Consider the following 12532-nt stretch of genomic DNA (forward strand, 5'->3'; position numbering starts at 1 on the left):
CTTTGGGAATTTAGTAAAGCTCCATGACCCCTGAGGTTACGCCTCATATATTTCTAAGCTTATATATACTATTAAAGCATAAAAACTAAAGAGGAAAGTATTTTCTACTGCTATCACTAACAAATTGATACCTTAATAAATGATAGTTCTAAATACCTAATATTAAGGTGGGGTTAAATCATACTACAGGTATTAAGATATTCTAAAATCAAACCATAAAAACTGCTGCAGTTAAGAGGGAATGCTTACAAAAATGTTTTAAAAAACCCATTTACCCAAGTTATTCTTTTTTTTTGTAGAGACAGAGTCTCACTTTTTCGCCCTTGGTAGGGTGCAGCGGAGTCGGTCCAGCAACCTCCAACTCCTGGGCTTAGGCAATTCTTCTGCCTCAGCCTCCCAAGTAGCTGGGACTACAGGCGCCCGCCACAACACCCGGCTATTTTTTGTTGCAGTTTGGTCGGGGCTGGGTTTGAACCCGCCACCCTCAGTATATGGGGCCGGCGCCTTACTCACTGAGCCACAGGCGCCTCCCCCAAGTTATTCTTGATCCACAATTTTGGTAAGTGGCCACAATTCTGCCAATTTTATCTGACAAGCAACTTTGACCTCCTAGGAAAACAGTAGAATAAAGACTGCTATAAGACCTTCCAATTTTTGAAATTTATTGTCTACTGTTTTTGTGTCCTAAATAAAATCAAGATTAAGCTTGCTGGAACTAAATCAGGGCAAACCTCAAAACAGCCAGCATTTACAAGAACCACACATTCTCTTTTTTATATTTATAAAAGTGACTCCAAACTTGTCACTTTTTGCCATATACCTTGGAGAATAATATGGCCCAGCATACCACACCTCCCATTTATCTAGGTCAAGTAACATAACGTGAGAAACTGCACTGTGTAATTCCTTTATTTTCTGCATTAGTGCTTTACCAACACTACAACCATAAAGAACACAATTCCAAGTACTGTACTTTTTAAGTTTGGGGAGATCACAGTCTACAGACTCATGTTAAACAAGATTAACCTCATTCAAAACTTACTGCAGTTTATAAATTCACATAAATACAGAAATTGATGCAATTAAACAAAAATTTCAAGATCTTTTCAATTTAGATTAATTTTTTTGCAAGGTATAATAATTACCTGCTTCATAATCCCGGTTGTGGTTCAATTTAACTACATAAATTATAAACTTTTTATACCTTTAAAGAAAATGTATGAAAATTAAATTACAATTTCTTACCAAAAGGTTAAGGGTTTTCCAAATTTCAAATATTTGCTTCCCCCACCCCCCTTTTCAGACAGTTCAAATAAAACTAAAATAACCACATCTCACCTGCAACATTCAATAATAGCAATCACTTGATGTATAAAATTTTAATTATGCCTCCAGTTACTTTAAGACAAAAAAAAATGGCTGCCTACCAATCTGTCTTCACAAGTTAGAAATACTACATTTAAGAATTAACATGAGGGTTTCAAGTTTCCTCCAGTTTAGGCATTTATACCTTTGTGCTTGTTTTGTTTCAGGATGTTACTACAGCATTGATATTTGGATAATCCATGTTTATGTACCTTAACATGTATCATTTAAAACACTAAGAATTACATTTATGGTGGAGCTTTGGGAATTTTAAAAAGCAACCAAAATGTTCTTTACCTGTGTTTATCAGCCTCATTTTTAGAGATACATCCACTGAAGTGAAACAGAAATTCATACTTTAGTTGCATTTTGAAATCAAAAATCCCTCTGCACCAGCAGGAGCCTACAACATTAGCACCTTGTCTCATCTGCTTTAAGTAGAATGTTTGTCAAGAGTTTTACTTTGAATAGTTCATTTTTAATAGCCTTATGCGTCTCATACATCTTTGGTAAAAGCTCCATTATACAATATGGCCAAAGCTTGAAGGACCATTACTGTCCAACTATACCATGATAGCCCGCTCAATTTTAGTTTTCAGACACCCTCATAAACACAGCCCACTCCACCTTCTCCTGTATACTGCCTTTGCAGTCTACATTTCTGAAATTCCCTAAGTTTAATTCCTTGAGGATCGCTAAAATTAATCCTTAAGGCTATATAAGAACCAGATGCTGCTTTACAATTCTGTATCAAGCATTAACATTTGGTTCCAAATATTATCATAGTGGTCTCCATCTAGTTACTGGTCCTAACCAGCTAACCACATAATCTTGTTAGGAACTGGATTATCACCAGTGAGCACACTGCTTACCCTTGAAGAAAAGTAAGTTTACATTCATTGTCATCTGTAGGTTCTCTTCATCCTACTTCCCCTTTGTCATCCCTCAAATATACATATCATTCATTCATCACATTTCCTTCTTTAAAGGAGACAGTGTACTGTTGAACCAACAGGGTATCTATTTGCATGAGTTAATCCTATAATCAAACAAAATTAAATACCTTTTATAAAATATCTTTTCCAGTGTTCTAATTAATGGAGATGTGGATCACTCATCTATGAAAAATGACTTGGATCTTCAGCTTAATCAGTTGCTATAATGTGAAAACAGGAATGTGTATTTTTTCAACTAGGCAAAAGGTGCATATAATTTGAATTCTTAAATGCTAATGCTTTATTAAAGAACAAAATAAATGTTTTAGTAATTTTAAAACTGGTCTTAGACATTTGAAACAAGGTAGAAGTATACATTCCAGTTTTGCCCAAAAGTCACTTAAAATATCTACAAATATTTCATCTGAGTGTGATGCATACACCATTATTGCTCCAATTTCTGGATAGAATCTAGTTTTAAAGTTAAAAAGGAGGAAAAACAGCAAAGTGACTAACTTTGCAGTGAAAAAAATCTGTGCCCTTGATGGGTTACACATTTTCGTATTTTGATGCAGAATAATGCAGCATTTAAGTTAGCTATGTTAGGGGGAACTTGGGTTTATTCCTACTCATGCATGATGTTACGTTTCAGAACTTAAATTGCTGACATTGTAAAGAACTTCTTACATTACCTGTTTAACATACTGATGTGCAACTGGAACAAATTACAATTGATATTACTCATTATTTGCCACTGTGGGCTGAGTTTACTGTACTGGTCTTAGATATAAAAGGTCACATTTGAAATTACTAAGTTAAAGTTAGATCATAAGGGGGAAAGGCCTTAAATATAAAAGACAAACGGCAGTTTGATTAAGCAATAATTTTCAGTTTACTAGATGAAACAGACTTGCAACATAGTCTGCATGAATGCAAAATAAGCCATCTACAGCAAGTGATAAGGAAACTGGGGAAAAAGGAAAAAGCATACATTGGGGGAGAAAAGATTTCTCAAAATAAAAAAATCAAACCATTATTACAAAGGACTTTACCAAGAACTGCTATATTTCCCCATCCCATTTGCTGGAAGTTAACAAGAGCATCTAGCACTTTGTGTTTATCTCAAATGTCAGATCAGAGCATCCTAACGCAAAGAAGAAAAAAGGAAAAAAGAGAAACAAAAAAGAAAACCCCCAGCCACCCCCCCCAAACTGTAGAACAGTAACTCCAGAGTTTAAATTCAAAAAAGAAAAGTGGCAATTGAAAGAGGTGATGGTGGCGATAATCCTATGAATGGGTTTTTGATTTCTCTCCTTCCAGGGGATGGGTGGAGAATGCTCATTAGGATTTGTAGTTAGAGGTTAACCATGTGAGCCCCTCATAGAGTCCGTCCCCTGAGGTGGCACAGGAGGGCTGCACATACCAGTTCCTGTCCCGAATCCGGGTCAGGCCCAGTTTCTCCTGGATCTCGTGGGGTTTCATGGCATCAGGCAGGTCCTGCTTGTTGGCGAAGATGAGGATTATGGCGTCCCTCATCTCCCGGTCATTGATAATGCGGTGCAGCTCCTGGCGGGCCTCGTCGATGCGGTCGCGGTCGGCGCAGTCAACTACGAAGATCAGACCCTGAGTCCCGGTGTAGTAGTGCCGCCACAGCGGCCGGATCTTGTCCTGGCCGCCCACATCCCAAACGTTGAACTTCACGTTTTTGTAAGTCACCGTCTCCACGTTGAAACCCACGGTAGGAATGGTGGTCACCGACTGGCCCAGCTTCAACTTGTACAGGATTGTTGTCTTGCCGGCCGCGTCCAGGCCCAACATGAGGATCCGCATTTCCTTGTTCCCGAAGATTTTCGATAGCACCTTCCCCATCGCGTCGGAGTAGCCGGGGCCGGGGGCATTCAGGTGTCCCGGTTCCCCTCCGCCAACAACGCTGCCGCCGCCGCCGCGAAACCGAAACGAAGCCCCCCTGCCGCGAGGGCGCCGTGCGGCCTGCGTGGGAGTCGCCTCCTGGGGGCAGAGGCCCGGGCCGGCCGCTCACTCGGGCATCACCGGCCGCACAACTTGCCTCGTCCGGTCGCCGCGGCCGCCGGGGCCCTGAGTCTGCGCCGGGAGAGGAGCCGCCGCCCTGCTGAGGCGCGGCCCGGCCCGGAACTGCCCTTCCCCCCGCAGGCGCCGCGCGAGCGCCGCCGCGGTTCCCGCTCCGCCGCCTTCTCCTCGCCCCGCCGCGGCAGACTGCGGCCCTCCGGCCCCGCCAGCACCCGGCTCACCACCGACTCAGGACACCGAGAGGCAGCGCGGCTCCGGCGCCCCGTCAGGTCATTGATCCTCGCGGTAACTCGGTGCGCTGCCTGCAGAGACACAGAGAGGGACAAGGGAGTTACCGCCGGAGCCCCAGAGGGGAGCGGAGGCCAAGGAGGCCCGCCTTCCCAGCTCGGCCCGGGAGGTTACCTCCAGCCGCCGCCCCGAGCGCGGGCTCCCTCCGGCCTCCACCTCCTCCTCCCAGATCTGCCGCCGCCGCTGCCGGAAAAGGCGCCGAGGAAACCGCCTCACTTCCCCTCCCGACCACGCAGGCGCAGCAGAGGCCGACCGTTCGGACAAGAGCGACCTCTGTAAGGCGAGCGGTTCGCGCGCCTGGCATCATGGGCGCCACGCGCGGAGGGGGCGGGGCTACGGCGTCTCGGAGGGCTCGCAGGTGCGGCCGCCCCGGAGCGCGCGCGCCGGGGACTCCGACCCGGTTCCACCTGTGGCTCCACCAGACTACCCTCCGCAACCTGTTTTTCTCATCTGCGCCGTTCTTTCCCTCCCCACCCGAAGGAAAACTGCACATCCCCTGGGGTGGGGCCTGCGGGCAACCCGCTCCGGCGACGAACCGAGCTGCTTCCGGGCCTGACCTCGGTGCCCGCCAGATGCGCTGCGGGTTCCCTCCAGCCCGCCCCTGCCGAGCGCGCCATCAGTCTGTCGGGGAAGACCCGTTCGCTGTTTTTACCGTTTGTCCAACCTCTTCTTGGCTTCCTTTATTCCCCGAGTTCTGTGTTTCGTGCAAGACTCGGCAGTGTCCCGCGTGCACTCTGCCGCTCAGGGCGGCGCTTATAAGTGTTAGAGTCTGTAAGTCTCGTCGGGACCGACCCACGTGTGTGAAAAGTATTAAGAGTTCCGGTATCTCGCCGCGTTTTCAACTTTTTAGAAGGCGGTAACTTTTCATATTGAAATAAATCACCTTTCATAATGATGATTAACAGTAGCTTTGCTTCACACCCACCCACCCATTCTTAACTTTTAAGAAGCCTAGGTGGTATTAAGATAGGATTTAGAATCAGAAAAATTACTTTTACCGGCAGGGTCTGGGCGCTAAACCGCGAACAATGTGATCTAATCGTATGTACTCTTATATTCGGAAATTAAAAAAAAAACCCACCTTGCTGGGTTTATCTCATGTGTAAACTGATCTTGCTTACTCCACTCAACTTGAGGATTAAATAATGTGTGTGGAAGACTTTAGGAAACATTTTTGCATCAATTGGTTAGTAATAAAGTTAAAATAACATAAAAGCTTAAATATCAAGTGGAAAAAGGAACAGAAAAATACTATAAAAACATAACATACTTTTTTTATTTGACAATTTAAGAAAATTTGATTGGTTAAATGATAACCTTATAAACTTGAGCCAAAAATAAACAACTCTATATTCTAACGATGGTTTACTTTACACTTTAGGAAATGCTCTGACATAAAACTGAAAGGATTTGGAGCCAGAAGATTGAAGGTCAAGTGTCACTCCTCCACTCTATACTTAAATCCTTGTCTCCATCTTTGTGAACTTCAGTTTCTTTATCTGTAGAATCATGAAGAATGACAATATCACTAATGAGAATAGTCACCATTTATTATTATGGTAAACATTGTCTGAAATACTTTAAATATTTTAATCTGCACAGCAACCAAATGGATTAGCTTTGAATATTAGCATTTTATATGTAAAGAAACTGAGGATCAAAGAAGTTAAGTAGTTTTTTAATGGTCACAGAACTGAAATTAAGTCTAGAATCTACAGCCCATCCCCTTAACCACAAAATTATGCCACCTCCCTGTCTACCTCACACAGTTGTTAGCTCATTTACAGGATTTCTGAAAATGCCTTATAATTATAAAGCACCATTAGTAATACTATATTTAGAGGAAGAATTTTTTGATATGTAGCAAATAGAAACAAGTATTGTATTTTGTTCTCTTCCAATGTAATACTTTTCTCAGAATGGATTCCAGTTTTACCAAGCTGCAATATTGACCAGCTGGGTTTGGATTTTTTTTTTCAGCATAAGGTGTGATATAATTGAATAGAAATGGAATAGGAAGCACTAGCATCTCCTGGCACTGGCACTGTGCTAGGGCTAAGAAATTTATTTTCTAAAGTCATTTTCCATTTATAGTCCACCAGAATGCAAGCTTTATGGAGGCAGGGACACAATGGCCTCAGTGACTGGACAACATATAGGTGTCGGAAGTTCAGTCATTTGAATGAATCCATGCCTTTGATACCACAGATAAGACAAAAAAGGGAAAGTACTTTTTTTTTTCCAATTTAGATGTTTGAAGTAATAGGTTACTTAAGAAGCTTCATAAAGTAGCATACCTTAGAGTATTGGAAATCCAGAGTGATCATTATATAATAATATAAGTAATAATCCCAACACAAAACATAATGATGGACAATAAACACATAGTGAGATTGTTAAACATTACATATATAAAATCATACTAGTTAAAAAAAAACTAAGTGATTTTTTAATAAATTTTACCTCTGCAGAAGGTAATAAAATTTAGGTAAATACTAATCATTCTACAAATGAAACATTTTGTTTCTCGATTCCTTCTTGAAATCATTGGCTGTTTTAAAAGAGTAACTTTTAATTTTAAAAATATTATTTACTTTCAGTGAAATATTTTATAGGTAAATTCAAATTTGTGTTTATGAAGCAAAATATTGCATTTCTCTGCACTCTGTTTCACTGTTTTAAATTTTGAGCAGATGAAAGCTCCAAGAGCCAACTATAGAAAAATTGATCTCTGCTTTTTAACTCACAGTAGCTCAGGCCTATAATTCCAGCACTTTGGGAGGCTGAGGCAGGAGGATCACTTGAGGCCATCAGTTCAAGATCAGCCTGGGCAACATAGCAAGACCATAAAAAAAGTTAGCTTGCCTCTAGTCCGAACTACTTGGGAAGCTGAGGTGGGAGGATCACTTGAGTCTAGGAGTTGGAGGTGAGAGTAAGGGTCTCAGTCTGTTGGCTAGACTAGTGTGCCATGGCATCATTATAGCTTACGCAACCCCAAACTCCAGGGGTTCAAGCAATCTTCCTGCCTCAGCTTCCTGAGTAACTGAGACTAGTGCCACCACTTCAGGCTAATTTTTGTAATTTCTTTTTTTGTTCACATGAGGTCTTGCTGATGCCCAAGCTGATCTTGAACTATTGGCCTCAAGTGATCCACCTGCCTTGGCCTCCCAAAGTGCTGGGATTACAGGTGTAAGCCATATGTTTAAATATTTAAAGGGACACTGGGTACCAAAATGATAGTTCACAGGTTCTTCTCCCTGTGTCAGCTAAGGACCCATTTTCTAGTTATTCCTTTTTTTTTTTTTTTGAGACAGTCTCGTTCAGTTGCTCTGCTGTTGAGTGCTGTGGTCTCATAGCTCACAGCAACTTCAAACTCTTGGGCTCAAGTGATTCTCTTGCCTCAGGTACCCGCACAATGCTGGGCTATTTTTTTTTTTAGAGACAGGGTCTTGCTCTTGCTCAGGCTGGTCTGGAACTCCTGAGCTCAAGCAATCTGCCCTCCTCAGCCTCCCAGAGTGCTCAGATTACAGGCATTAGCCACCGTCACCTTAGTTATTCCTCTTTAACCATAAAAAATGTATCCCAATCAAAACCATGGTAATTAGTTAACTCTTGAGTATGACGCCTGTATCTTGTTTTTAGCAATATTAAAAGTGGGAATGATAGAACTAAAAGCAAAAATTCGAATTATAGTTGATATTTTAATGAAGTGTTTAATACTTATGGCTTCAGACAATAAGCCCTGAGGCAACGTGGTCCACTAAATGGTAGAAGTGAAGGGAACGAGCTGGATTGCATCCACACTGCACTCCCCCGGTACTTGGCTTACCAAGGCATAACTTGGGTAAGTTGTTCATCCCCATCAATTCCTCTGTTTCTCCAAGGGAAAAAGCTCTCTTAATTGATTAAGGTGGTATCTATTGTTACTCCCCTTTACAGTTGAAGGAGCTGAAACACTGACAATATAAGCAACTTTTTAAGATTAATAAACAGAATAGAGGTTTAAAAACTTAAGGTTTTTCGACCCGTTTTCTGTTTTTCTTTTTTTAAATACATACTTTTTATTTATTTATTGTTGCAGTTTGGCCGGGGCTGGGTTTGAACCCACCACCCTCGGGATATGGGGCCAGCGCCCTACTTACTGAACCACAGGTGCCGTCCCGTTTTCTGTTCTTTACCCTGTTGAATTGTTGTGTTTGTGAAATTGGGCATCAGGATTAGATCAGTGATTTTCAGCTCTGGCTGCACATTAGAATCAGCTGAGGAGCTTTAAAACCACAGGGAAGTTTGGACCACACCCCAAAATAATGAAGCCAAGGTAACTGGGGTGAAGGACCTACTCAGCTGATATCTTTCTAAAGGCCTGCAAATGATCCTCACCTGCAGCTAATACTGAGCACCACTGAAGTAATTGCTAAGATCCTATCAAAATTCTCTGAAGTCTAAACTCTACTTGTTTTGTTTTCTCATATTCCCAGGATGTATGCCCTCATGTATATATTTTTGCATAGTATGATGCAATAATACTTTAACCACTAGTATATAATATACCAAGATAATTAGACATGTCAGATAAGAGCATAAATATTTGTGAGATGATTGCAAAAAGTTATTTTGAAAATGTCCCATAATTAGCTAAAATTAAATTTTTTTTTTTTTTTGAGACAGAGCCTCAAGCTTTTGCCCTTGGTAGAGTGCCGTAGCATCATAGCTCACAGCAGCCTCCAACTCCTGGGCTTACGTGATTCTCTTGCCTTAATCTCCCAAGTAGCTGGGACTTCAGGCACCTGCCACAATGCCCGGCTATTTTTTGGTTGTAGTTGTCATTGTTGTTTGGCAGGCCCAGGCTGGATTCGAATCCGCCAGCTCTGGTGTATGTGGCTTAGTGTGCTGTGGCATCAGCCTCACTCACATCAACCTCAGACTCCTAGGTTCAAGTGATCCTCCTGCCTCAGCCTCCTAAGTAGCTGGGACTGCAGATACAACTCCTGGCTGATTTTTAAATTTTTGGTAAAGAGGAAATCTCACTCTTGCTCAGGCTACTCTGGAACTACTGAGCTCAAGTGATATTAAATCTTGGCATTATAGGCTAAGACCCCTCACCAGGCTCAAGATTATTAAATTATCAATAGAACCATTATTAACTAGTCAGCACCATGATAAGAAGAGAAAGTAGAACTGTTGGCAACCATGGGATGACCAAGCTCATAAACTCTACACTAGTATTTGTCTGTGGATACTTCTCTGTTTTGGTTACCCAGTGTGCAAACACCCTTCCTATGTGGGCTTAATCTCAAATTAGGCAGAAGGAAAGATGAAAGTGGTAGCTAGGCTGGGCTCATGACTCACACCTGTAATCCTAGCACTCTGCCAGTCCAAGTTGGAGACCAGCCTCAGCAAGAGAGAGACCCCCCCCCATCTCTTAAAAAAAAATAGCCAGGGGGCAGCACCTGTGGCTTAAAGGTGCCAGCCCCATATACCAGAGGTGGTGGGTTCAAACCTGGCCCTAGCCAAAAACTGCAGAAAAAAAAAAAAGTAGCCAGGTGTTGTAGTGGGCACCTATAGTCTCAGCCAATCAGGAGGCTGAGGCAAAAGAATCACTTGAGCCCAAGAGTTTGAGGTTGCTGTGAACTATGATGCAACAGCACTCTACTGAGAGTGTGACTCTGTCTCAAAAAGAAAAAAGTGGTAGCTAGGATTTGGTTAAAGTAACTGGACTCACCCAAATACCTTGAATTTTGGGACAGCCAAAATCCCAGAGTTGCTGGGACAAGAGTCCAGAGTGGCTGAGCACAGAAGCATGATAGCAGATATACAGCGACAGAAAGTGCCAATGGCAACAAGCATCATAGTGAAAGCACCCGGGTGTTTCCAAAGACAATGGCAACTGTGGCATAGGCCACAGGCTTTGACTAATTAAGAACTTTTTTTTTGAGACAGAGTCTCAAGTTCTCACCCTGGGTAGGGCACTGTGGGCACAGCTCCCAGCAACCTCAAACAGTTGGGTGTAATTGATTCTCTTGCCTCAGCCTCCCAAGTAACTGGGACTACAGGTGCCTGCCACAGCACCTGGCTATTTTTGTTGTTGTTGCTGCAGGTGTCATTGTTATTTTAGCTAGCCCCGGCCATGTTGAACCTGCCAGCCTTGGTTTATGTGGTAGTCGCTCTAACCACTGTGCTTTGGGCACCACCCTAATTAAGAACTTTGAATGAGGTGGCGCCTGTGGCTCAGTGGATAGGGTGCTGGCCCCATATACCGAGGGTGGTGGCTTCAAACCTGGTCCCAGCCAAATTGCAACAAAAAAATAGTCGGGCATTGTAGGAGTTGGAGGTTGCTGTGAGCTGTGTGACGCCATGGTAGTCTACTGAGAGCGATAAAGTGAGACTCTGTCTCTACAAAAAAAAAAAAAACAACTTTGGCACACAATTTAAAGAGTGGAAAATAAAATCACTTACAAACATTGTATAAATTGGACATTTTATTTTGTTAACTTTCTCATTAGGCAGTCATTCAAAAATGGTGTCAGACAATAGAATTCTAGAACGATCATTTCCAATCTGTTAAAATTATGTTTCTTATGGCAATTAGTGAATATATCGTTTTTATATCAACTGTTTAAATCGTGACCATGGTTGGCGTAAGAAGCATTATTTTGTAAGCTGGATATATTATAACATTCCTTACTAAGAAGAAGCATAGAGTATGTTTTATTAAGAGACAGTCCCCACCATGTTGTCCAGGCTGGCCTCAAATGCCTGGGCTTCAGCAATCCTGCCACCTCAGCCTCTCAAGTAATTGGGACTCCAGGCACACCGCCACCCCTGACTCAACAGAGTATTTTTAAGCTGAATCAAGATTATTACTTCACCCTAAACTGACAAAGAATTTACAATATTGATGTGCTGAGTTTTCTTTAAGAAAAAAGAAGCTAAATCATTCAGACTTCCTAATTTACTGAATACTCCAAACTTTGTGATTAATAAAATAATGCATTAACAATTATTGGGCTCTCTGCTATTAGTTGCACAGTCATGATATTATTATGCATTAACATATTGGATGGTGCCTGTGGCTCAGTGGGTAGGGCGCTGGCCCCATATACTGACCCGGCCCCGGCCAAATTGCAACAAAAAAATAGCCGGGCGTTGTGGTGGGTGCCTGTAGTCCCAGCTACTCGGGAGGCTGAGGCAAGAGAATCGCCTAAGCCCAGGAGTTGGAGGTTGCTGTGAGCAATGTGACCCCATGGGACTCTACCAAGGGCGATAAAGTGAGACTCTGTCTCTACAAAAAACAAACAAACAAAAAACCCAACATGTTGTATGCCTGTATCTGAGTGTAGATGATGTGCTATTCAGGAAGAAACTAAGGACATCAAAGATCTGAGGACTAAAATCCTTACCCTAGCTTTATCTTGATTCCAGCTTAAAATTTCCTAATTTGTCGGCTTTGTCTTTTGTTTCTGTTTTTGCTTGTTTCCCCCCATAAATATGTGAAAATAACGGCACATAAGTAAAACCCTGACTTCTAATTGGTGAATAGGTCACAGTGGTACTAAACAGATGCACTAATGTCAGGCATTGTACAGTGTTAGCTCTCCATATTCCTTTATGCCTCTAGCATAGCATGCACTTTCATTCTGTCGGCCTCGCTGCCTAACGTGTTGGTTGGAGGTTCAGCTTTTCAAGGGAATCCTTCTAATTGCCAGCTTGATGGGGAAAGCAAGGCGGAAGCAAGTTGGTAAGTCAGTAGATTTACAACTGTTTATAAATTAGAAACTATATATAAATAACGTAAAATGATTTTAAGTGCCACACAGTGTTGCTTCAAAGAACAAATGAATGAATTTTAAAAATGAGTGAGAAAGAAGAAAAGCAAAAATGGAAGGAAAAAAGAAAAA

General features: G+C 42.2%; 1 protein-coding gene across 2 annotated transcripts; it reads right to left on the reverse strand.

Moving 5' to 3' along the window:
* Positions 1 to 891: 891 nt before the first annotated feature.
* On the reverse strand, positions 892 to 5485 carry ARF6 (ADP ribosylation factor 6). Of its 2 annotated transcripts, none has more exons than XM_023514495.1 (2): positions 5287 to 5485; positions 892 to 4648 (listed from the first exon to the last, which is right to left on the reverse strand). In XM_023514495.1, the coding sequence occupies exon 2, from the start codon at positions 4167 to 4169 to the stop codon at positions 3642 to 3644; it is 528 nt and encodes a 175-aa protein (XP_023370263.1). In that variant the 5' UTR covers positions 4170 to 4648; positions 5287 to 5485; the 3' UTR covers positions 892 to 3641. The 2 variants fall into 2 exon arrangements, with proteins under 2 accessions (XP_023370263.1, XP_003792208.1); XM_003792160.3 differs by lacking the exon at positions 5287 to 5485 and adding an exon at positions 4749 to 5256.
* Positions 5486 to 12532: the final 7047 nt, after the last annotated feature.

Source organism: Otolemur garnettii, unplaced genomic scaffold (assembly GCF_000181295.1).
Source record: "Otolemur garnettii isolate 467f Iridium unplaced genomic scaffold, OtoGar3 scaffold00054, whole genome shotgun sequence".
Lineage (NCBI taxonomy): Eukaryota > Metazoa > Chordata > Mammalia > Primates > Galagidae > Otolemur > Otolemur garnettii.

Excerpts from the sequence above, each read along its gene's own strand:
- ARF6 (XM_023514495.1), bottom strand. The coding sequence starts at position 4,169 with ATGGGGAAGGTGCTATCGAAAATCTTCGGGAACAAGGAAATGCGGATC.